The sequence below is a fragment of the Muntiacus reevesi genome, chromosome 2 (assembly GCF_963930625.1).
Source record: "Muntiacus reevesi chromosome 2, mMunRee1.1, whole genome shotgun sequence".
Taxonomy (NCBI): domain Eukaryota; kingdom Metazoa; phylum Chordata; class Mammalia; order Artiodactyla; family Cervidae; genus Muntiacus; species Muntiacus reevesi.
In genome coordinates, this window is record NC_089250.1 from 49,850,437 (window position 1) to 49,877,978 (window position 27,542).

The 27,542-nt window shown below is 37.7% G+C and overlaps 1 protein-coding gene across 1 annotated transcript in view; it reads left to right on the forward strand.

Annotated features, from left to right (window-relative positions):
- Positions 1-27,542, forward strand: part of RNF24 (ring finger protein 24) — a 117,151-nt gene that overhangs the window by 47,256 nt on the left and 42,353 nt on the right. The window contains exon 2 of the mRNA XM_065921488.1: positions 22,456-22,605. Coding sequence (XP_065777560.1) covers positions 22,463-22,605 — 143 coding nt within the window. The 5' untranslated portion in view covers positions 22,456-22,462. The remainder of the gene's footprint in view (positions 1-22,455; positions 22,606-27,542) is intronic.

Genomic DNA, 27,542 nt, shown 5'->3' on the forward strand with positions numbered 1-27,542 from the left:
CACACAGCAGTGAAGACCCAGCACAGTCAAAAATAAATAAAATTATTTTCACACTTTCAATGTCAGTACTTGTGACTGGTCTATTCATATTTTCTATTTCCTCCAAGTTCAGTCTTGGAAGATTATACCTTTCTAAGAATGTGTCCATTTCTTCTAGGTTGTCCATTTTATTGGCATATAGTTGCTTGTAGTAGTCTCTTATGATCTTTTGTATTTCTGTGGTGTCAATGTAAGTTCTCCTTTTTCATTTCTAATTTCATTGATTTGAACCTTCTCCCATCTTTTCTTGATGAGTCTGGCTAAAGTTTTATCAATTTTGTTTCTCTGTTTCAGAAACCAGCTTTTAGTTTCATTGAGCTTTTCTGTTTTTTTCTCTGTCTCTATTTCATTTATTTCTGCTCTGATCGTTATGATTTCTTTCCGTCCACTTTCGTTTTTATTTGTTCTCCCTTCTCTCATTGCTTTAGGTGTAAAGCTAGGTTGTTTAGGTATTTTTTCATTTCTTCTTTGACATTTTCAGTGATCCACTGGATGTTTAGTAACATATTATTTAGCCTCCACGTGTTTCTGTTTTTTTACAGCTTTTTTTTCCTTGTCATTGATTTCTAATCTCATAGTGTTATGCTTGGAAAAAATGCTGGATATGATTTCCATTTTCTTAAATTTACCAGAGCTTGCTTTGTGGCCCAGCATGTGATCTATCCTGAAAAATGTTTCATATGCACTTGAGAGGAATGTGTATTCTGTTGCTTTCAGATGGAATGGTCTATAGATATCAGTTAAGTCTATCTGGTACAATGTATAATTTAAGGCCTATGATTCCTTATTGATTTTCTGTCCATTGGTGTAAGTGAGATGTTAAAGTCCTCCACTATTGTATTACTGTTGATTTCTGGTTGTTATGGTTTATGGTTGTTATGGTTGTTAGCATTTGCCTTATATATTGAGATGGTTCTATGTTGGGTGCACATGTATTTACAGTTATTACATCTTATTGTTGGATTGATCCCTTAATCGTTATGTATAATGTCCTTCTTTGTCTCATTTAACGGTTTTTTTTTTTTTTTTTTTTTTTAATATTATTTTATTAGTTGGAGGCCAATCACTTTACAACATTTCAGTGGGTTTTGTCATACATTGACATGAATCAGCCATATAGTTACATGTATTCCCCATCCCGATCCCCCCTCCCACCTCCCTCCCCACCCGACTCCTCAGGGTCCTCCCAGTGCACCAGGCCCGAGCACCTGACTCATGTATCCCACCTGGGCTGGTGGTCCGTTTCACCATAGATAATATACATGCTGTTCTTTCAAAACATCCCACCCTCACGTTCTCCCCCAGAGTTCAAAAGTCTGTTCTGTATTTCTGTGTCTCTTTTTCTGTTTTGCATATAGGGTTATCGCCACCATCTATCTAAATTCCGTATATATGTGTTAGTATACTGTAATGTTCTTTATCTTTCTGACTTACTTCACTCTGTATAATGGGCTCCAGTTTCATCCATCTCATTAGAACTGATTCAAATGAATTCTTTTTAACGGCTGAGTAATATTCCATGGTGTATATGTACCACAGCTTCCTTATCCATTCATCTGCTGATGGGCATCTAGGTTGCTTCCATGTCCTGGCTATTATAAACAGTGCTGCGATGAACATTGGGGTGCACGTGTCTCTTTCAGATCTGGATTCCTCAGTGTGTATGCCCAGAAGTGGTATTGCTGGGTCATATGGCAGTTCTATTTCCAGTTTTTTAAGAAATCTCCACACTGTTTTCCATAGTGGCTGTACTAGTTTGCATTCCCACCAACAGTGTAAGAGGGTTCCCTTTTCTCCACACCCTCTCCAGCATTTATTGCTTGTAGACTTTTGGATAGCAGCCATCCTGACTGGCGTGTAATGGTACCTCATTGTGGTTTTGATTTGCATTTCTCTGATGATGAGTGATGTTGAGCATCTTTTCATGTGTTTGTTAGCCATCTGTATGTCTTCTTTGGAGAAATGTCTGTTTAGTTCTTTGGCCCATTTTTTGATTGGGTCGTTTATTTTTCTGGAATTGAGCTTCAGGAGTTGCTTGTATATTTTTGAGATTAATCCTTTGTCTGTTTCCTCATTTGTTATTATTTTCTCCCAATCTGAGGGCTGTCTTTTCACCTTACTTATAGTTTCCTTTGTTGTGCAAAAGCTTTTAATTTTCATTAGGTCCCATTTGTTTATTTTTGCTTTTATTTCCAATATTCTGGGAGGTGGGTCATAGAAGATCTTGCTGTGATTTATGTCGGAGAGTGTTTTGCCTATGTTCTCCTCTAGGAGTTTTATAGTTTCTGGTCTTACATTTAGATCTTTAATCCATTTTGAGTTTATTTTTGTGTATGGTGTTAGGAAGTGTTCTAGTTTCATTCTTTTACAAGTGGTTAACCAGTTTTCCCAGCACCACTTGTTAAAGAGATTGTCTTTTTTCCATTGTATATCCTTGCCTCCTTTGTCAAAGATAAGCTGTCCATAGGTTCGTGGATTTATCTCTGGGCTTTCTATTCTGTTCCATTGATCTATATTTCTGTCTTTGTGCCAGTACCATACTGTCTTGATGACTGTGGCTTTGTAGTAGAGTCTGAAGTCAGGCAGGTTGATTCCTCCAGTTCCATTCTTCTTTCTCAAGATTACTTTGGCTATTCGAGGTTTTTTGTATTTCCATACAAATTGTGAAATTATTTGTTCTAGTTCTGTGAAAAATACCGTTGGTAGCTTGATAGGGATTGCATTGAATCTATAGATTGCTTTGGGTAGAATAGCCATTTTGACAATATTGATTCTTCCAATCCATGAACACGGTATGTTTCTCCAACTGTTTGTGTCCTCTTTGATTTCTTTCATCAGTGTTTTATAGTTTTCTATGTATAGGTCTTTTGTTTCTTTAGGTAGATATACTCCTAAGTATTTTATTCTTTTTGTTGCAATGGTGAATGGTATTGTTTCCTTAATTTCTCTTTCTGTTTTTTCATTGTTAGTGTATAGGAATGCAAGGGATTTCTGTGTGTTAATTTTATATCCTGCAACTTTACTATATTCATTAATTAGCTCTAGTAATTTTCTGGTAGAGTCTTTAGGGTTTTCTATGTAGAGGATCATGTCATCTGCAAACAGCGAGAGTTTCACTTCTTCTTTTCCTATCTGGATTCCTTTTATGTCTTTTTCTGCTCTGATTGCTGTGGCCAAAACTTCCAACACTATGTCATTTAACGGTTTTTAAAGTCTATTTTGTCTGATGAGTATTGCTACTCCAGCTTTCTTTTGGTTTCCATTTGCATGGAATACTTTTTTCCAGCCCCTTACTTTCAGACCGTGTGTGTCTCTAAATTAGAAGTGGGACTCTTGTAGACAGCATGTATCCATTTGCCTTGTTTTTGTATCCATTCAGCCCGTCTGTTTCTTTTTGTTTGGAGCATTTAATCCATTTACATTTAAGGTAATTATCAATATATGTATTCTTATTGCCATTTTGTTGATTGTTTCAAATTTGTTTTTGTAAATCTTTTTTCTTCCTTTACTCTTTTGCTCTCTTCTCTTATGACTTGATGAATATCTTTTGTGTTATGTTTAGATTGCTTTTTCTTTTGTGTGTGTATATCTATTGTAGACTTTTGGTTTGCAGTTACCATGAGGTTTTGATATAGTATATACAAAGTTTGTATATACACAAGATTGTTTTAAGTTGCTTGTCTCTTAATTTCAAATGCATTTCCAATATCCTACATTTGTACTTGAGCTCTTCCCACAATTGCTGGTTTTAATATTATATTTGTGTGTGGATGGTTCCCTAACTTTACTGTATGTTTACCTTGCCAATGAGCTTTCCCACTTGTAGTTTTCTTGTTTCTAGATGTGGACTTCTCTCTTCCACCTAGAGAAGTTCCTTTAACATTTGTTGTAAAGTTGGTTTGGTGGTGCTGATTCTCTTAGCTTTTGTTTGTCTGTAAAGCTTTTAATTTCTCCATCGAATCTGAATGAGAGCCTGACTGGATGGAGTATTCTTGGTTGTAGTTTTTCCCTTTTCACCACTTTAAATATATTGTGCCACTGCCTTCTGGCCTGCAGTTTCTGCTGAATAATCAGCTTCTAACCTTATGGATATCCTTTCTATGTTATTTGTTGATTACCCCTTGTTTTTAATATTTTCACTTTGTCTATAATTCTTGTCAATTTGATTAATATGTGTCTTGGACTGTTTCTCCTTGGGACTCTTTGCACTTCCTGGATTTGAGTGAGTGGTTTTATCCCCCATCTAGGGAAGTTTTTGACCATTATTGCTTCAAATATTTTCTCTGGCCCTTCTCTCCCTTCTCCTTCTGGGACCTCTATAATGCAAATATTGGTATGTGTAATGTTGTCCCAGAAGTTCCTTAGACTGTCCTCATTTCTTTTCATTCTTTTTTCTTTATTTTGTTCTCTGGCAGTGACTTCCATCAATCTGTCTTCTCACTTATTCTTTCTTCTGCCTCATTTATTCTGTTATTGATTCTTTCTAGTGTGTTTTTAATTTCAGTTATTGTATTGTTCAACTCTGTTCTTCAAATCTTCTAGCTGTTTGTTAAACATATCTTGTATTGTCTTGTACTGTGCCTCCATCCTTTTTCTGAGGTTTTGGGTCATCTTTACTGTTGTTACTATGAATCTTAGTTGTTAATCTTGGGTTTTATCTTGTTCCTTCATCTGGGACATATTTCTCTTCTGTCTCATTTTGTCTAACTTTCTGTGTTTGTGGTCTCCATTTCTCAGGCTACAGATTTGTAGCTCCTCTTGCTTCTGATGTCTGTCTCCTGGTATGTGAGGTTGGTCCAGGGTCTTGTGTGGGCTTCCTGGTGGATGGAGCTGATGTATGCACACTGGTGAGTGGAAGTGGGTCTTGGCCCTCTGGTGGGCAGGACTATGTCAGGGGATATGTTTAGAGGCAGCCTGGGGCTCAAGACAACCTTTGGCAGCTTGTCTGCTGACGGGTCAGGCTGTGTTGGGTGTTTGGCCTGAGGTGTCCCAGTGTTGGAGCCGTCAGGCAGCTGGGTGGTGCCAGGTCTCAGTGCCAAAGTGGTGACCTCCAGGAGCGCACGCAGATGAATATTCCACGGGGCCTCCACTGCCAGTGTCCTTGTCCCACAGTGAGCTACAGCTGACGCTTGTCCACAGGAGACCCACCAAGACCCACAGGTAGGTCTGGCTCAGACTCCTATGGAGTGTACCTGGGTCCAGAGTACATGAACCCTCCTCCAAGAGTGGAGTCTTTGTTTCACCCAGTCCTATGGAGCCCCTGTACCCAAGCCCTGCTGGCCTTCAAAGCCAAATGCTCTGGGGATTCCTCCTCCCAATACCAGACCCCCAGACTGGAAAGCCTGACATGAGGCTCAGAACTCTCATTCCTGTGGGAGAACCTCTGTGATATAATTATCTTCCAGTTTGTGGGTTGCCCACCTGGCAGTTTTAAGATTTGATTATATTGTGAAAGTGCTCCTCCTACTGTCTCCTGGCTTCTTTGTCTTTGGATGTAAAATATCTTTTTTGGTAAGTTCCAGTCATTTTTGCTGATGGTTGTTTATCTGTTGGTGGTGTTTCTGTGAGAAGAGGTGAGCTCAAATTCTTTTATCCCACCATCTTGTCTTCAGTCCTATGATGACTGAATCTTAGTGGATCCAGGTGACTGCCACCAGCAAGTGCAAGCCAGCATGTCCACATCATGGTCCTGTGCTAGACTCTGGAGGTCATGAGGCAGGGCAGCTGCAGAGAGTTCTAACAGCAGGTGGGAACTTCACAGGTCACCAGCCTTAGAGGCATGTATATACCACATTTTTTTATTCATATAAAATGTTATATACATTTCAGGTATACAACATAATGATTTACAAATTTTAAAGGTTATATTCCATTTATAGTTATTAACTATATATTGTTGTTGCTTATTTATCTTATACATAGTAGTTTGTACCTCTTAATCCCCTACTGCTATCCTGCCCCACTCGCTTCTCTCTCCCCACTGGTAACCACTCATTTTTTCTCTGTATCTCAAGTCTATTTTTGTTTTGTTGTATTCATTAATTTTATTTTTTACATTTCACATATAATTGATATCATACAATATTTGTCTTTTCTGCTTGACTTATTTCACTTAGCATAATACTCTCCAAGTTCATCTGTGTTGTTGCAAATGGCAAAATTTCCTTCTTTTTTATGGCTTAGTGGTAGTATTCCATTGTCTGTATATGTGTGTGTATACACACACACCACATTTTTATCCATTCATTTGTGATGGACAGGTTGCTTCCATAATTTGCACACAATTATATAATCATATATTATAATCTCATAATGCTGCTGTGAACATTAGGGTGCATGGATCTTTTTGAATTAGTGCTTTTGTGGATTAAGACCCAGGGATGAAATTGCTGGGTCACGTGGTAGTTCTATTTTGAGCTTTTGGCAACACCTCCGTACTGTTTTCTATAGTGGCTGCACCAATTGCATTCCCACAAATAGCGAGCAAGGGTTCCCTTTTTTCCACATCTTCGCCAACATTTGTTACTTGTGTTCTTTTTGATAATAGCTGTTCTGACAGGTGTGAGGTGATATCTCATTGTAGTTTTAATTTGCATTTTTCTGATGGCTAACAGTGTTGAACATCTTTTCATGTGCCTGTTAGCCATTTGTATGCCTTCTTTGAAAAAAAAGTCTCTTTGGGTCTTCTGCCTATTTTTTAATCAGATTGCTTAGGGTTTTTTTTGATGTTGAGTTGTATGAGCTGTTTATATATTTTGGTTATTAGTCTTTTATTGGTCATATCATTTGTAAATATTTTCTCCCAATCAGTAGGTTGTCTTTCTGTTTTGGGAACTGCTTCCTTTGCTGTGATCTCTCTTTTTTTCCTTGGTATACCAGTTTCTTTTTTCTTATATTGAAGTATGCCTGATTTACAACATTGTATTCATTTCTGTTGTATAGCAAATTGATTCAGTTTTATATATATATAAATCTTTTTCATAATCTTTTCCATTATGGTTTATCACAGAATAATGAGTATAGTCCTCTGTGCTATACAATAAAACCTTGTTGTTTATCCATTCTGTATATACCGGTTTGCATCTGCTAACCCAATTCTCACTCCATCCTTGCCCCAACTCCTGTCACCCTTGGCAACCCAGATAAGATCATTTGTGCCATATTTTAGGTTCCGCATATAAGTCATATCATATGGTATTTGTCTTTAACTTTCTGACTTACTTCACTTAACATGATCATCTCTAGGTCTATCCATGTTCCTGCAAATGGCATTATTGCACTCTTTTTTATGGCTGAGTAGTAGTCTATTTTGTATGTGTGTGTGTATACATATATATACCACGTCTTTTTATTAACTTTCTATTTTCAAAAGCTTTTTTAAAATTTCTGTCTTACTTCATTTGGTGTGATAATTCCAGGTTCATTTAAGTGCTGCAAATGACGTTATTTTATTCTTTTTAACGACTGAGTAATATTCCATTGTATATATGTACCACATCTTCTTTATCCATTCATCTGTCAATGGACATTTAGGTTTCCATGTCCTCACTACTGTAAATGGTGCTGCTATGAACATAGAGGTCCATGTATGTTTTTGAGTTAGTTTTATCTGCCTATATGCCAGGAGTAGTATTGCTAGATCATACGGCAACTCTATTTTTAGTTTTTTAAGGAAGCTGCATACTGTTTTCCATAGTGGCTGCACCAACTTACTGCCCACCAACAGTGTAGGAGAGTTTCTATTTCTTCACCTCCCCTCCAGTATTTGTTATTAGCCTTTTTAATGATGGCCATTTTGACTGATGTGAGGTTGTATTTCATTGTAGTTTTTATTTTCATTTCTCAAATAATCAGCAGTGTTCAGCATCTTTACATGTGCCCTATTGTTTATCTGTGTGTCTTCTTTGGAAAAATGTCTGTTTAGGTCTTCTGTACATTTTTTTATTGGGTTACTTGTTTTGTTGTAGTTGTTGTTCTGTTGCATTTCTTTGTATATTTTGGAAATGAAGCCCTTGTCAGTCACATTATTTGCAAATATTTTCTCCCAACAACAGGTTGTCTTTACATTTTGTTTGTGGTTTCCTTTGCTGTGCAAAAGCTTGTAAGTTTGATTAGATCCCATTTATTTTTCCTTTTATTTGTGTTGTCTTGGGAGACTGACCTAAGAAAATATTGGTAGAATTTATGTCAGAGAATGCTTTACCAATGTTACCTTCTAGAAGTTTTATGGTGTCCTGTATTATATTTAAGTCTTTAAGCCAATTTGAGTTTATTTTTGTGTACAGTGTGAGGATTTGTTCTAACTTCATTGATTTACATGCAACTCTCCAACTTCCCAAACACCACCTGCTGAAGAGATCATCTTTTTCCTATTGAATATTCTTGTCTGTTTTGTCAAAGATTGATTGACCATAGGTGTGTGGGTTTATTTGGGGGCTCTTTAGTCTGTTCCTTTGATCTATATGTCTGGGTTTGTGCCAGTCTCCTCACTAGTGCTTATTATTTTCTGTGCTATTTTCAAAATACCCATTCTTGTGGATGTGAAGTGCTATATCATTATGGTTTTTGTTTGCATTTCTCTAACGATGTAGTTGTAATTGTCATTGTTCAGTCACTCGGTCCAACTCTTTGTGACCCCATGGACTGCAGCACACTAGGCTTACCTGTGCTGAGTGTAGAGCATCCTTTTATGTGCTTGCTTCACAAATATGCTTACTTGTATATCTTACTTGTGCATCCTTTTGATGACTTCTAATTTAATTCTATCATGATCATAGCACATACTTTGTTGAGTTTCAATATTTTTTAATTTATTGAGATTTATATTATGACCTAGCACAGGAGTTTTCAAACTACGCACAACCTGCTTGTTTTTGTAAATAAAGTTTAGTGGGACACAGTCATGCCTCTTCATTAAAGTGTTGTCCATGGCTGCTTCTGAAAAGAGCTGAGTAGCTGTGACAGAGACCATATAGGCAATAAGCCTAGTGTATTTACTGTGTGGTCCTTTAAGAAACTTTTTTGCCAGCCACTGGCCTACCATATAGTCTATGACTGCAAATTGTGCTTAAGAAGAATGTGTATTCTGCTCATTAGGTAGAGTGTTCTTTAAGTACTAGTTAGGTCAAGTTGGTTGATTGTGTTATTTAACTCTTGTTATCTTTGATGAATTTTGGTCTAACTGTTCTACCTATTATTAAGCATGAGATATTAAAGTTTTCAACTATTATTGATGGTCTATTTTCCCCTTTAATTTTGTCAGTTTTTGCCTTATGTATTTTGGGGATCAGTTGTTACGTTTACCTATCTTACTGATGAATTGACTATTTTATTATAAAACATCTTTGTCTCTGGTAAATTTTTTTGTGTTAAAGTATATTTTGTCTTATATTGACATAGCCACTCTATCTCTCTTATGCATATTTTTTGAAAGATGTAGCTTTTTCCATCATCCTATGTCTTTGAATATAAAGTGCATTTCTTGCTTAAAAAAAAATAAAAAACCCATGTAGCTAGATCTTCTTTTATGGATTTGGGGCTTTGGTTTTGTTTTTGCTTGTTTTAATCCAGTCAGCCAATGTCTGCCTTTAATTGGAGTAGTTGATTCACATATATGTTATTCTTACTGTGCTTGATTTATGTACCATTTGCTATTTGTTTTCTATATGTTTCACCTCCTTTTTCCTGACTTTTTGTATGAAATGGATATTTTTCATTTGAATTTGTCATTTGAATTTTGAAACATTTTTTCTTAACTGATTTTTTAAAATTATTGTAGATTCATATGTAGTTGTAAGAAGTAATACAGAGATCCCTTGTATACTTTGCCTTCCACAGTGGTAACAACTGTTCTTGTTGTTGTTCAGTCAGTAAGTTATATCTGACTCTTTGCAACCTGATGAACTACAGCACACCAGTCTTCCCTGTCCTTCACTGTTTCATGCAGTTTGTTCAAACTCATGTCCATTGAGTCGATGATGCCATCCAGCCATCTCATTCTCTCTCGTCCCCTTCTCTTGCCCTCAATTGTACTCAGCATCAGGGTCTTTTCCAATGAGTTGGCTCTTTATATCAGGTGGGCAAAGTATTGGTGCTTCAGTTTCACCATCGGTCTTTTCAGTGAATATTCAGGGTTGATTTCTTTTAGGAGTGACTGGTTTGGTCTCCTACTGTCCAAGGAACTCTCAAGAGTCTTCTCCAGCACCACAGTTTGAAAGCACCAATTATTCGGTACTCAGCCTTCTTTATGGTCCCAATCTCACATCCATACATGACTACTGGAAAAACCCATAGCTTTGACTATACAGAACTTTGTCAAGAAAGTGATGTCTCTGCTTTTTAATATGCTGTCTAGGTTTTTCGTAGCTTTTCTTCCAAGGAGCAAGCATCTTTTAATTTTATGACTGCAGTCAATATCCACAGTGATTTTTGACCCCAAGAAAATAAAATCTGCCACTCTTTGCATTTTTTCCCCATCTCTTTGCCATGAAGTGATAGGACTGGATGCCATGATCTTCGTTTTTTGAATGTTGAGTTTTAAGCCAGCTTTTTCACTCTCCTCTTTCACTTTCATCAAGAGGTTCTTTAGTTTCTCTTCACTTTCTGCAATTATGGTGGTATCATCTGCTTATCTGAAGTTGTTCGTATTTTTCCTGGCAATCTTGATTCCCTTTTGTGAGTCTTCCAGTCCGGCTTTTCACATGATGTACTCAGCATACAAGTTAAATAAGCAGAGTGACAATATACAGCCTTGATGTACTCCTTTCCTGATTTTGAACCAGTCTGTAGTTCCATGTCTGGTTCTAATTGTTCTTATTTTCTTGAAGAGATCTCTGGTCTTTACCATTCTATTGTTTTCTTCTATTTCTTTGCCTTGTTCATTTAAGAAGGCCTTCTTATCTCTCCTTGCTGTTCTCTGAAACTCTGCATTCAGTTAGGTGTATCTTTCCCTTTCTCCCTTTCCTTTCACTTTTCTTCTTTCCTCTGCTATTTGTAAAGCCTCCTCAGACAACCGTTTTGCCTTCTTGTATTTCTTTTTCTTTGGGATGGTTTTGGTCACTGCCCCCTGTACAGTGCTACAAACCTCTGTCCATAGTTCTTCACACACTCTGAAGAACTGATCTGGTCCCTTGAATCTGTTCGTCATCTCCACTGTATAAGGGTCATGATTTAGGTCATAGCTAAATGGCCTAGTGGTTTTCCCTACTTTCTTCAATTTAAGCCTGAATTTTGCAATAAGCAGCTCACTATCTGAGCCACAGTATGCTCCAGATCTTGTTTTTGCTGACTGTATAAAAAATTTTCCATCTTCAGCTGCAAAGAACATAATCAGTCTGATTCAGTGTTGACCATCTGGTAATGTCCATGTATAGAGTTGTCTCTTGTGTTGTTGGAAGAGGATGTTTGCTATGACCAGTGTGTTTACTTCACAAAACTTTGTTAGCCTTTGCTCTGCTTCATTTTGTACTCCAAGGCCAATCTTGCCTGTTATTCCAGGTATCTCTTGACTTCCTACTTTTGCATTACAATTTTCTATGATTAAAAGGACATCTTTGTGTGTGTGTTAGTTCTAGAAGGTGTTGCAAGTCTTCATAGTCAACTTCACCTTCTTTGGCATCAGCAGTTGGGGCATAGATTTGGATTACTGTGAGGCTGGATGGTTTCCCTTGGAAATGAACCAAGATCATTCTGTCATTTTTGAGGTTGCACCCAATTACTGCCTTTCAGACTCCCTTGTTGACTTTGTGACTATGTGTTTATTAACTATACATGTTTCCTCTGAACAGATGTATAGGACAATAGATGCAGAGGGTTTTTTTCATGATTATATAGAAGTAAACAGTGAAAATAATCAAAGAACAATAGTGTAAATGAAAGAGTCTGTGTGTGTGCATTTCCTTTATATTACCTCCTGGCTTAATGCAGGAACCCACCTAGGCTAGGCTGCAAGCTTGAGTTTGTGTTCCCTTGGCCCCAGGAGACATGCCCATATCAGCAGATATCTCACCATAAAAGGGGCTTCACCATTCCAGTCTTGAGCACCTTGGAGTTCCTGCTTTGCCTTAGATTTTGACTGAAGCAAAATATGATGAGTGAATCAAGCTACACATTTCCTCTGTTGAAGACTTTTAAAAAATAATAGGTAGAAAGTATTGCACTGAAAAAAGACTTAAAAATGGAAAGGAGCACCCATGTAAAGGACATGGTGAAATGTTCTTCCATGAAAATAATGTTGTTGTTCAGCCACTAAGTCATATCCAACTTTTTGTGACCCCGTGGATTGCAGCATACCAGGCTTCTCTATTCTCCACTGTCTCCTGGAGTTTGCTCAAAGTCATGTCAATTGAGTCGGTGATGCTATCTAACCATCTCATTTTCTGCCACCCCCTTCTCCTTTTGCCTTTAATCTTTCCCAGCATCAGTCTTTTCCAATGAATCGGCTCTTTGCATCAGGTGGCCAAAGTATTGGAATTTCAGCATCACTCCTTCCAGTGAATAGTCAGGGTTGATTTCCTTTTGGATTGACTGGTTTGATCTTCTTGACAGTCCAAGGGACACCTAAATAGTATAACCAGGAATTTTGTTGTAGAAATAAATATCCAGGGCTTCCCTGCTGGTCCAGTGGTTATGAATCTACCTGCCAGTGCAGGGGATGGGTGTTTGATATCTGTTCCAGAAAGATGCTACATGCCCTGGAGCACCTAAGCTCATAGGCCACAATAACTGAGCCCATTCTCTAGAGCCTGTGAGCCACAACTACTAAAGCCCACTTGCCTGAAGCCTGTGCTCTTTAATAAGAGAAACCACCACAATGAGAAGCTCACACACCACAATGAAGAGTATCCCATGCTTGCTTCAACTAGAGAAAACCCATGCACAGCAACAAAGACCTACTACAGTCAAAAATTAAAATAAATAAACCTTTTTTTAAAAAAAGAACTACCTAAAAACTAACCATAAAATTGATACATTCAAAGATGAAGTTAGTGATCTTTAGGGGATACCAGTTGTGGATAATAGAATAACTAGGACAAACTAGGGATATAACATGAATTATTTTATAGAGCTGTTTATTAAGAGTCTCTCACCTATTGAGAGACTAAAAGCTAAACACAAAAGAATACATACTGTGTGATTTCATTTGAATATGAAATCCTAACATATGGAAAATTAATCTGTAATGATGGAAATCAGATCAGTAGTTGGGAGTGGTGATTAATGGCAAAGGGGTACAGGGAACTCTCTGGGGATAAAGAAATATTCTGCATCTTGATTAGAATGGCATATTCATTTGTGAATGGCATATTCAAGGGCATATTCATTTGTGCAAATTCCTTGACCTATACACCTGGGTGCATTTTTAATGTGAATTATATCTCTGGTTTTTTTAAAGATTAACAAAGTCTAAAATAATTTTTCTTAGAAAGTTTTTCTTGAATGTCTTGTATTTATAAGAAATATATGTTCTTTAATGGCTTGTGAACCATAAATTAAAGAATACAGCAGTCTAATTACTGGTGTAATTAGAAAAGACTGGTGTCTCTTCTCTTTCTGAGCATTTTTAAAGCAAAAGTAGAGTACTGACTACTGGGAGGATGCTGGCTAGGGCCAAGAACTGGTCTAAGAAGAATGAGGCCACCAAACATACTTCAGCAAAACACCTGCTGCTGCCCATCTAACTGTGGTCTACTGTGCTAAGCTAAGGTCCTCAGTGGGGCCAAATGTCTATTCCTTTTGTATCTTGGTGGAAAAAAAATCCCACTGCTGATTAAAAAAAATCAGATATTTCTGTCTTTTTCTTTCTTTTTTAATAAACTTATTAGATAGCTTGAAATTTACACTGAGATTAGAGATTTCAGGGACTATGGAACTGCATAAAGGGGGAAAAATTTTTCATGTGAATGAAGTCAGACGTGCCAAGTAAGATCCAACAGTGTACTGGATGTTCTATTTCTTTTCTTAATTCCCACAAAGAGCAGTTACTAAGTAACTTTTACATTTGTAATAGCTAAATAGCAAAGAATACTTAGCTTATTATGAGGATCTTGAACAGTAGCTTTCTTTTTAAAGGTTGACTTATTTTTAAAAAATTATTCATATTTCATGCCAAAATATTATAATGAAAATATTATAAAATTAATACATATAGACCAGGTTAACATCTTGGAATAATACACCATCTACTTAGACTGTTGGGAAAGATCAGTTATAGCTAAGCAATTCCATTTACCAGGGTAGGGATTCCTAAAATGTGTTCTACATCAGTGTATCTCCTGTCAACCCCCATTCCTCCCTGAGAAGGGAGGACTCATAAGAAACAGCCAGCCTCCAGGAGCACTGAGGCAAACATCTCCTCCTTCTGATGACAGTGCTCTCTCTAGTACTCCCTGTTTGTATCTCTGTTCAGAATTCCCCCAGAGTTTGTTGGTGGTGCCACCTAGTACAAGGACCCCTACAGGGTGAGATTCTCACACCACTGGTTCACTCCCAGCTGGCCTATATGATAATTGCCTTTGGCCAGAATAGGTTTCCTGCCTCTGGTGGCCAGTTTGGCACAAGTTTGGCAGTGTGTGCAGAGGAGTTCCTTGAGGAAGGAGCAGTTGGTTTGGTAGAATCTTTTATAGAGATTTTATCTTTGCCAGGGCATCTTTTATGTTATCTACTATTTTTTTAAATGTCATCCCTCTCCCCTTCAGTTCAGTTCAGTTCAGTCGCTCAGTCATGTCCGACTCTTTGTGACCTCATGAATCGCAGCACACCAGGCCTCCCTGTCGAGTCGGTGATGCCATCCAGCCATCTCATCCTCTGTTGTCCCCTTCTCCTCCTGCCCCCAATCCCTCCCAGCATTAGCATCTTTTCCAATGAGTCAACTCTTTGCATGACGTGGCCAAAGTGTTGGAGTTTCAGCTTCAGTATCAGTCCTTCCAATGAACACCCAGGACTGATCTCCTTTAGGATGGACTGGTTGGATCTCCTTGCAGTCCAAGGGACTCTCACCTACCCCTTGCCAAAATGTACATACACACACACACTTTTTTTTTTAACTTTTTATTTTGTATTGGGGTAAAGCCAGTTAACAACATTGTGATAGTTTCAGGTGAGCAGTGAAGTGACTCAGCCATATCCATTCTCCGCCAAACTACCTTCTCATCCGGCTGCCACATAACATTGAGCAGAGTTGCATGTGCCATACAGTAGGTCCTTACTGGTTCACCTTTTTAATTATAGCAGTAAGTACATGTCCATCCCAAACTCCCTAACTATCGCTTCCCCCCTTCTTTCCCACCAACCACTCTCCACCACCCCTGCCCTGGCAGTTCTAAGTTCATTGTCTAAGTCTGTGAGTCTCTTTCTGTTTTATAAGGAAGTTCATTTGTATCATTGTTTTAGTAAATCTTTACATATATCTTAACAGTGTTTCTGCTTTCACTAAGGTACTTCTCAGTCAGTCATCTGATAAAAATAACACATTTTTAATGGTAATAATCAACATTTATTGGCTGCTTTTTATTTGTCAAGTACAGAAAAGATCCTAGATGCATTATATTAATGCATTTCTAGCACTTAAACCATCCTATTTTAAATAAGACTATATTTTGTAGCTATTTCTATTACTTAAAGATTCATGTCAATGTATGACAAAACCCACTGAAAAATAAAAAAAAATTTTAAAAATAAATAAATAAAAAAGATTTTAACTCTTTTGGTTCTCTAATTCTTTTGGCAAACATTTTTTAATTGAGTTATTATTGTGTAAAACATTACATAATCCCTGCACTATACAGTATATTCTTTTTTAAAAAAACTTTCTATTTTGTATTGAGGTATAAATCATTAACAAACTGTTGTGATAGTTTCCGGTGAGCAGTGAAAGGACTCAGCAATGCACATACATGTATCCATTCTCCCCCAAACTCCCCTCCCATCCAGGCTGCCACATAACATTGAGCAGAGTTCTGTATACTATAGAGTAGGTCCTTGTTGGTTATCCACTTTAAAATAGCAGTGTGTACACGTCCATCCTAAACTCCCTAACTATCCTTCCCCATCCCATCATTCCCCTTCCCCCACAACCATAAGTTTGTTCTCTAAGTCTGTGAGTCTCTTTCTGTTTGGGTTTTTTTTTATATAATTTTATTTATTTTGGGCTGTGCTGGGTCTTCATTGCTGCTCATTTTTCACTTGTTGCAGCGAGCAGTGGCTACTCTGTAGTTGTGGTGTATAGACTTCATAGTTGCAGCTCAGTAGTTGTGATTCCTGGGCTCTAGAGCACAGGCTCAATAGTTGTGGTACACTGGCTTAGTTGCTTCTTGGCATGTGGAATCTTCCTCGACCAGGGATCAAACCTGCATCTCCTTTGTTGGCAGGTGGATTCTTTACCACTGAGCCACCAGAGAAACCCCTCTTTCTGTTTTGTAAGTAAGTTCATTTGTATCGTTTCTTTTTTAGATTCCACATATAAGGGATGTCATACGATATTTCTTCCCTGTCTGACTTACTCACTCAGTATGACAATCTCTAGGTCCGTACATGTTGCTACAAATAGCACAATTTCATTCTTTTTAATGGCTGAGTAGTATTACAGTGTATATATGTACCGCATCTTCTTTATCCATTCTTCTGTCAACGGACGTTAGGTTGCTTCCATGTGCTGGCTATTGTAAACAGCACATGCACACATACATGTTTTGTCCTTAGTATTTTGTCCTAACTCTTAGAGTTTTCAGATACTTCAGTATCTACCATCTATTTTATCCTTTCAGGAATCCTTTGAAGCATTGTCCCAGTGAGGTATATAGATTGTCCAAATATTGACATCTACCTAGTGACATTCTGGAAACAATATCCAGAGTTGCTGAGTGCAAACCTGTCCCTTTTTCCACCATATTTTCCATATGTTTGCCTATTTTTTCTCTTAGTCTTCTCAACATGTGCATTTAATCTCATTTTTCCTAATGTAAGAATTATTTTATCAAGCAAAATTTGTCTACTGAGGGGTATTTCTAAAGGATTGAGGGATAGTCTTGACTGTAGCAGGAGTCAAGTGAAGCCCTATTAGCAATGTGGAAGAGTTAAGTTTGCACAGCTGTAACTTTCTTAGAGCTGTATAATATGTGTGCTAGATATATTTGGTAAAGTACTCCTGAACTACTGCTTTCTCTTCCTAGCAGATTTGAGTGTAAGAAAAAGGAAATTATATATTTCAATAAAATCTGCAGAAAAAGGCTGAATGTTCATAAATAAATATTACACATTACTTATGTCTGGAAGTTCTTAGGAGTTTCCATGAGATGAAATAGTGCTTTGCAGCTGTTGACTTCCTGGTATAAGTTATTAGAAGGTGGAAATTAAATTGATAATAACACTGAGGTTTCTGATACAACCAGTCAAGTATCTCAATGTTGTCTATCATATAAATATACTCTTCCAGGAACCAACAAGGACTTTAAAGATTTGCAAACACATTTGTAATGTGCCTTTGATTAATAAAAGTAGAATCATTTTGTTTGATGGGGTTTTATTTTGTTTTGATTTTGGCAGTAGTCATAGTTGTAATCCAGTTACCATTATGGGTCTTGATAATCAAGCCTGGCAGTTGCTCTTTATTTTCTAATGAATCAAAATGGCAAGGAAAATTCTAACATGACGGTATGAGCCACTTTATCACTATAGCTTATCCCATAAAGAAGGGGGCAACCTTCATTCATGGAATTTTAACTGTATAGTGATCAGTAAGTATTATTAAACTAATCAGCAGAAGTAGTCCCCTTTTAGTGCTTAAACATTATTTGCTGTTTTCTGATTATTAAGACTAGAGCATATAGGCTGAGGGCACTGGCTTTGGAGTTGGAGAGTCCTTGACTCCCATACATACTTGGTCAGTCATGTCTATGTCACAAAAACTCCTCATCTGTAAAATAGGGGAGTTTTTTTTTTTTCCCACCACGCCACACAGCTTGCAAGATCTTAGTTCCCTGACCAGGGATCAAACCTATGCCTCCTGCAATGGAAGCACAAAGTCCTTACCACTGGACCATCAGGGAGTTGCCCATAATCTGATTTAATAAAGTGTTTAAAAAAAAAAAAAAAAAAAAGAAGAAGAAGAAAATCAAAATGACTAGTAAGCCACAAGCCATTATTAGCATTTTGATATGTTGGAGCTTCCAGTTCAAGATGGCAAAGTAGAAAGTTGTGCGCTCATCTCATTCTGCAAGAGCCCCAAAATCACAACTAGCTGTTAAACAGCCATCGACAGGAGGACACTGGAACCCACCAAAAAAGATACCCCACATCCAGAGACGAAGAAGCTGCAGTGAGATGGTAGGCGGGGCACAATCAGGATAAAATCAAACCCCATACCCACCGAGTGGGTGCCCCACAAACTAGAGAACAGTAATACCAAAGAAGTTCTCCCACTGTTGTAACGGTTCCAAACTCCACCTCAGGCTTCCCAGCCTGGGGATCCAACACAGGAATTGGGAATCCCCAGGGAATCTGACCTTGAAGACCATTGGGATTTGATTATAGGACTTCCACAGAACTGAGGGGAGCAGAGACTCCAGTCTTAGAAGGCACAAACAAAATCTTGCCCACACCAAGACCCAGAGGAAAGGAGCAGTGACCCCATAGGAGACAGAACCAAAACTACCTGCTAGTGTTGGAGAGTCTCCTGAGGGGGCATGGGTCAGCAAGGGCTCACCACAGGAACAGGGGCACTAGCAGCAGTGGGGCGAGAAGGTCCCCCTTGGCGTAAGCTCTCTTGGAGGTCGCCATAAACCCTACCACAGAGCCTGTAGACCCAAGGGCTGGGTCACCTCAGGCCAGACAACTACCAGGGAAGGAGTGCAGCCCCACCCATCAGCAGATAATTGGATTAAAGTTTTACTGAGGGAGGCCCTGCCCACCAGAGCAAGACTCGGTTTTTCCCACCTCCAGTCCCTCCCATTGGGAAGCTTACACAAGTCTCTCAGTCTCCTCCATCAGAGGGCAGACAGAAGAAGCAAGAACCACAGTCCCACAGTGGCTTAAACAAAAATCATATTACAGAAAGTTAATCAGGATGAAAAAGTAGAAAGTTATGTCCCAGAAGAAGGGATAAGATAAAACCCCAGAAAAACAATTAAATGAAGTGGAGATAGGCAACTTCCAGAAAAAGAATTCAGAATAATGATAATGAAGATGATCCAGGATCTCAGAAAAATAATTAAGAAGATGCAGGAAATGTTTACCAAAGACCTAGAAAAACTAAAGAACAAAGGTGAATAATACAGTGGAAAGAATCAATAGCAGAATAGCTGAGTCAGAAGAGCAGATAAGTGACCTGGAGGACAGAATGGTAGAAATCAGTGCTGCAGAACAGAATATAGAAAAAAGAATGAAAAGAAATTAAGACAGCCTAGGAGACCTCTGGGGCAACATTAAATGCCCCAACATTCACCCTGTAGGGTCCCAGAAGGAGAAGAAAGAAAGGACCTGAGAAAATATTTGAAGAGATAATAGCTGAAAACTTCCCTAACACGGGAAAGGAAATTGTCAACCAAGTCCAGGCAGCACAGGGAGTCCAGGCAGGATAAACCCAAGGAGGAACACACCAAGACACATGGTAATCAAACTAACAAAAATTTAAAACAAAGATAAAATATTAAAAGCAACAAGAGAATTCCCATCAGGCTATCAGCTGATTTCTCAACTGAAACTCTACAAGCCAGAAGGGAATGGCATGATATATTTAAAGTGATAAAAGGGAAGAACCTATAACCAGGAATACTTTACCCAGCAAGATTTTCCTTCAGGTTAGATGAAGAAATCAAAAGTTTTCCAGATAAGCCAAAGTTAAGAGAATCCAGCACCACCAAACCAGCTTTACAACGAATGCTAAAGGAATTTCTCTAAGCAGGAAACACAAGAGAAGGAAAAGACCTACAGAAAATAAACCCAAAACAGTTAAGAAAATGGTAATAGGATCATTGCAGCCATGAAATTAAAAGACGCTTACTCCTTGGAAGGAAAGTTATGAACAACCTAGATAGCATATTAAAAAGCAGAGACATTACTTTGCCAACAAAGGTCCATCTAGTCAAGGCTATGGTTTTTCCAGTGGTCATGTGTGGATGTGAGAGTTGGACTGTGAAGAAAGCTGAGCACTGAAAAATTGATGGTTTTGAACTGTGGTGTTGGAGAAGACTCTTGAGAGTCCCTTGGACTGCAAGGAGATCCAACCAGTCCATCCTAAAGGAGATCAGTCCTGGGTGTTCAATGGAAGGACTGATGCTGAGGCTGAAACTCCAACACTTTGGCCACCTCATGCGAAGAGTTGACTCATTGGAAAAGACCCTGATGCTGGGAGGGATTGGGAGCAGGAGGAGAAGGGGATGACAGAGGGTGAGATGGCTGGATGGCATCACCGACTCAATGGACATGAGTTTGAGTGGACTCCGGGAGTTGGTGATGGACAGGGAAGCCTGGCGTGCTGCGATTCACGGAGTCGGAGTCACAAAGAGTTGAACACAACTGAGCCACTGAACTGAACTGAACTGAGCTGAATAGGATCATATATATCAATAATTACCTTAAATATAAATGGATTAAATGCACCAATCAAAAGACATAGACTGGCTGGGTGGATGAAAACATGTTCGTGTATGCACTTCCACTTAGCACATCATTTTGCTTAACCCCCCAAATTGTATGTAATTATTTTATATTAGGTTAATCATGTTCCCATTATGGCTTACAATTATAATTATCTTTTTTTTTCTGGATATTGATTGTGAAAACTAATAAACATCTTTTACTATTGTGATTATGTAACTATTATTCACTTAATACCATTGTATCATGACTGGTCAACAAAAAAATAACAGAACTCTATATCACCAAAATTACCATGTAATAGAAATACCTGCAATCACTTTTTAAAATCCAGATGCATATCTGAATTATCTAGGAATTTTTTGAAAAATGCAAGTGCCGAAGTATTGCTTTTTTTTCACCAGAGTTCTAGATATGTTTCTAATGAGCATCCATGTTTAAAAACAACTGAATTATATGATGATCTTTTACTTTTATCTAGTTTGTTTTACTTTTTCTATGTCATATTCAGTGCTCCCATTTCATTTAGTTTATGTTTTTCAATTTCTCCATCTCTTTTTTTGTTGTTGTTCTTTCTCAAGGCTTTATCAAATGTAGCATAAAAGCTTTTGCATACTATATATAAATAATATGCGTAATATATATATTTTATAAAACTTATGAATTTTTGCCTAACTAAAAAATGTATGACATTTTGATTCCACCTGTTTGACTTAGTACGAATAGAGTGCTAGATTTCAAATTTTTAAAAAAAGATATGCAACAAGCAACAGAGGTTCACTGTATAGCACAGGGAAGTGTAGTCAATATCTTGTAATAGTTTCAAGATCTATTTTGAAATTATTTTCAAACTATCTTGAAAATAGTTTCAAAAATAATGTATAATGTATGTGTCATATTCACCTTGCTGTGCATTTGAAACATTGTAAGTCAACTATACTTCAATAAAATATAAATATTAAGAGAAAAAAACAAATTAAAAAAACATTTTGCTATGTTGGTTTTAAGGCTTTTTTCTGCCACACATGTCCACACCTATATATACACATGTATTTACATATATAATCCACCAAATTGGGATCATATTTTGTATACAATTTATATATTGCTTAATTTTTCCTGCATATCTTTATTAAAATTTAAAAGTTAATGACAACAGGTTTTCATGGCCAAATAATATTATAACATATGACTCTATATAATTATTTAATCATTATCTTCTTGTGAGACGGTAAGTTATTTCCAGCATTTTAGCATTATAAATATTATTACTTTAAAAGCTCAAGAGTTTTTAAAAATCTTTAAACTTCTTTTATTTCCCTTTCCACTTCTTTGAGGTGAACATTTTCATGTATTTATTGATTATTGCCTTTATTTCAGTGAAGTACCTCTCTGTGAATACCTTTTTGTAAAGTGTTTTAGGTAGGATCACAAGCTTCTGGAATAGTGCCAGATACATAGTAAGTACTAAATAAGTATTTGTGGTGTGATAAATGAATTAATAGCAAGGATATTAACCCTTATCTATCATATTTGTTTTATTTATTTATTTTTTAGTATATTTTATTTATTTTATGTGGCTGCACTGGGTCTCAGTTGCAGCATGTGGGATCTCGTTCCCTGACCAGGGATCAAACCTGGGCCCCATGGACAGCAAACGCAGTCTTAGCCACTGGCCCACCAGGGAAGTCCCTCATATTTGTTTTAAATGGGATCAAGCCTTATTAAAAATTTTTCCTCTATACATGTATTATACAAAATAATGTAATCATGGTTTTTAGTGTTTATAACCTAATTTTTTCTCATTCTTTTGTTTCCCCACAGTTCATCCATGAGCTCGGATTTCCCACATTACAACTTCAGGATGCCTAATATTGGATTCCAGAACCTGCCACTCAACATATATATTGTGGTTTTCGGCACTGCTATATTTGTCTTCATCCTTAGTTTACTCTTCTGTTGCTACTTGATTAGGTAATCAATTTTCATTCTATGTTGCTTTAATATATGTTAAGCAGTCAATAATAAATCAGCTTTCTGCCCTTTAAGTGTTTTAAACCTATGGTAATTAACAAATGTTCTAAAATTAAGGTGGGTCCATGATTCATTCATTCTCACAATCTTCCACAACTAGCTCATTCTCTTTAATATTATATTTATAGATATAATATTTATGAATTTTTATTAGTCACTAAGCCATGTTTGACTCTTTGCGACCCCCGGGACAGTAGCCTGCAAGACTCCTCTGTCCATGGGATTTCCCAGGCAAGAATACTGGATTGGGTTGCCATTTCTTTCTCCAAAGGATCTTCCCAGCCCAGGGATTGAACCCTCATCTCCTGCTTGGCAGACAGATTCTTTACCACTTCGATACACTTTAGGAATCAATATTTATTAGGTACTTACTGTGTGCCAGGCCCTGTGCTGTGTGTGCACTGCAATTAAACAAGGTAACCTTATTATCTTTATTTTTCAGAAGTTAAATAATTTCCCTATAGTCACACAGATGAAAATTGGTTAGACTTGGGACCCAAAGCTAGTTGTGTCTGACCTTAGAGCATGTGCTGTTAACCACTTAAAAAAATAAAAATAAATCATATTTTTCAGACTTCATTTCCAAAATAACCACTTCAGAATTTCATAATCACACTCAAAGGACAGATTTGTACACTTAGGGTATTCTAAAACTTTTCTATTGAAGTACAGTTGATTTACAATATTAAAACATTTTTGAGCCTGGAATTTTTTAATGAAGACGAGAACCTACTTTACTTTTCTTTTAGTAACAGATGGCAAACTGTTAGGTTGGCCAAAAAGTTCATTCAGGTTTGCCCATAAGTTGCTACAGAAAAAAAAAACGAACTATTTGGCCAACCCAATACTTAAGAAAAACAAAATATTCCCCATTCTTACCTCCTTTCAAGCTTCCTTGGTGGCTCAGATGGTAAGAAATCTGCCTGCAATGCAGGAGACCCAGTTTCAATCCCTGGGTTGAGAAGATCCCCTAGAGAAGGGAATGGCTAAATAAGTCACAATTTATTATTACTAGAATGTTTCCTGGAATAGCAAAAAGATATTTCTGTTAAATGCATCTGCCATAGCAAATGCAAGACAAAATAGTGCAATCTAAAATATTAGTTAAGGCTTCTCTGGTGGCTCAGTGATACGTAATCCAGCCTTGTCCAGGAAGATCCCATATACCATGGAGCAACTAAGCCCATGAGCCACACTGTTGAGCCTGTGCTCTAGAGCCTGGGAATTGCAACTGCTGAAGCCTGCACACTCTAGAGCCCATGCTCCACAGCAATAGAACCCACTGCAGTAAGAAGCCCATGCACTGCAGTTTAAGAGGTAGCCCCTGCTCACAGCTAGAGAAAAGCCCACGCAACAACAAAAACCCAGCACAGCCAAAAATAAATAAATAAAATTTTAAAAAATAATAATAATAAAGAAGTTCAACAAACCACAGAAAAATGGGCTTTTGGAGGGCAGTGTTTTCTTGTAAAATGGCTGACAATCCATGACTAAGTGAAAACATTACACACATGCATGCATGCACGCATATACACACAGAGAGAGAAATGAATTTCTGTAAAAAGAGAATTTTGCTACATGGCATATCTAAAATATTTAAAAACTTACATCCTCACAAAAACCAGCATACTGATGTTTGTAGAAAGAAGCTGTACCCATAATTACCAAAACTTAGAAGCAACCAAGATATCTTTCATTGAATGAGTGAATTGTAGTGATCTAGACAATAGAGTGTTATTCAGCACTGAAAGTAAATGGGTTATATCTAGCATTGAAAAGACATAGAGGGATCTTAAATACATATTTCTAAGTGAAAGAAGCCAATTTGAAAAGGCTACATACTATATGATTCCAGTATATGACATACTGGAAAAGGCAAAACTATGGAGACATTAAAAAGACCACTTGATGCCAGGAGCTCGGGGAGAGGGAGGGATGAACAGGTGAAGCAAAAGAATGTGTAGGTCAGTGAGACTATTTTATATGTTACTATAATGGTGGATTTCATTTGCATGGTCTAGGACATCTTCATTTTGTTATCCATAAGGAGTATTTCTAGCATATCCAGTAAAAGCATGTATGTTTTATTTATTTATTAATTTTTTTCATTTTATATTGGATATAGTTGGTTAACAGTGTCATGTTAGTTTCAGGTGTACAGTACAGTGATTGTTATACATATATATGTATGCATGTAACTGCTATGACTTTGGTTATTTTGTTTTTCTGTGACAGAGTAAATCAGCTTTCTCTCACTCTCTCTTTTTTTTTCTTATTCAGCTTTTTCTGATTATTTCCATCCTAATAAGAGTATGATTGGAGTAGTAAATAGCAACCCACTCCAGTATTCTTGTCTGGAAAATTCCACAGACAGAAGAACCTGGTGGGCTACAGTCCATGGGATCGCAGAGTTGCACACAACTGAGCACACCCAGAGTGTGATGGAGGACTGATAGTGCTTTGGGGATAGTATTTGCAATCAGGCAAATGTTATGTTTAGCTTAAAACTAACAAGATTGGATCTTAATAGATTTGTAGTAGTGATCATACTCTGTTCCTTGACAGACTGAGTCATTGTTAACTGAGTAGTTCTCATTTGGGAAGCATCTCAGACCTTGTTGAATAACCGTTTGGTGAAGTAGTTATTACAGTTTCTCAGGAGCATTCCTTCTCTTTCTTCCATCTCATTCATGGTTGGCTAGTTCACTCCGTTGAGTTTCCGTGGTGGCTCAGATGGTAAAGAATCCGCCTGCAATGCCGGAGACCTGGGTTCAATCCCTGGGTTGGGAAGATCCCCTGGAGAAGGGCATGGCAACCCACTCCAGTATTCTTGCCTGGAGAATCCCCATGGACAGAGGAGCCTGGCAGGCTATAGTCCATGGGGTTGCAAAGAGTCAGACACAACTGAGTGACTGAGCACAGCATAATGGTAGATACCTGTCATTGTGTATTAAAAAAAAAAAAAAAAGATCTGATTTCTCAACAGAAACGGTGAAAAAAAAAATAAAAGCATTGATATTCATTAAAAAAAAAAAAGAGGCTCACTTTCACCATTACCATTCAACTTTGTACTAGAAGTTCTAGCCAGAAGATTTAGACAAGACAAAGAAATAGAGGGTATTCAATTGGAAAGAAAGAAGTAAAACTATCTCTTTTTGAAGATGACCTGATTCTATATATAGACAATCCCATAGAATATATACACACGCAAAAAAAAAATCTAGGACTAACAGACAAGCAAACTTTGAGAATATAGAAGTAGGTCTACGGCCATACCACCCTGAACGCACCCGATCTCGTCTGATCTCGGAAGCTAAGCAGGGTCGGGCCTGGTTAGTACTTGGATGGGAGAATATAGAAGTAAGACCAAAAAAATCAGTTATATTTCTGTTCACCAGCAAGGGACAATCTGAAAAGGAAATAGATGAAACATTTACAGTATCATCCAAAAGAATTAAAATCCTAGGAAATAAGTTTAACCAAGGAGGTGAAAGACTTATACACAGAACTATAAAATATTGCAGAAATAAAGAAAACCTAAATTAAGGGAAAGATTTCAGGAAATGGAAGACTTAATATAATTAATATGACAGGTCAAAGCAATCAACAGATTCAGTGCAAAGACTCAAAATTCCAATAACCTTTGATACAGAAATGGAAAAACTGATCCTCGGAGGTCTTAATGACCCAGATAACCACAATCATGTGATCACTCACCTACAGTCAGACATTCTGGAGTATGAAGTTAAGGGGGCCTTAGGAAACTTTACTGTGAACAAATACCAGACCACCTTACCTGCCTGCTGAGAAGCCTGTATGCAGATCAAGAAGCAACGGTTAGAACCAGACATGGAACAACAGACTGGTTCAAAATTGGGAAAAGAGTACATCATAACTGTATATTGTGACCATGCTTATTTAATTTTAACTTATATGCAGAGTACATCATGCGAAATGCTGGGCTGGATGAAGCATATGCTGGAATCAAGATTGCTAGAAGAAATATCAATAACCTCAGATATGCAGATGACACCACCCTTATAGTAAAAAGTGAAGAGAAACTAAAGAGCCTCTTGGTGAAGGTGAAAGAGGAGAGTGAAAAGGCTTGCTTAAAACTCAACATTCAAAAAACAAAGATCATGGCATCCAGTTCCATCATTTCATGGCAAATAGATGGAGAAACAATGGAAACAGTGACCGACTTTATTTTCTTGGGCTCCAAAATCATTGCAGACGGTGACTGCAGTCGTGAAATTAAGACATTTGCTCCTTGGAGAAGGAAATGGCAACCCACTCCAGTATTCTTGCCTGGAAAAGCCCATGGACAGAGAAGCCTGGCGGGCTGCAGTCCATGGGGTTACATGACAGCATGTGTGCACGAGGGTGTAGGGAGATGGGTTGGTAGCAATAAACTGGTAGAACTAAAAAAAAAAAAAAAAAAAAAAAGACGTTTGCTCCTTGGAGGGAAAGCTCTGGCAAACCTAGATCGCATATTCGAAAGCAGAGAGATCAATTTGCATCAGTCTGCCAACAAAGGTTTTTCCAGTAGTCATGTATGGATGTGAGAGTTGAACTGTAAAGAAGGCTGAGCACCGAAGAATTGATGCTTTTGAATTGTGGTGCTGGAGAAGACTCTTTGAGAGTCCCTTGGACTGCAAGGAGATCAAACCAGTCAATCTTAAAGGAAATGAATCCTGAATTGGAAGGACTGATGCTGAAGTTGAAGCTCCAGTATTTGGCCACATAAGGCAAAGAGTCAACTATTGGAAAAGACCCTGATGTTGGGAAAGATTGAGGGTAGAAGGAGAAGGGGATGACAGGATAAGATAGTTGGATGGCATCACTGTCTCAATGGACGTGAGTTTGAGCAAACTCCG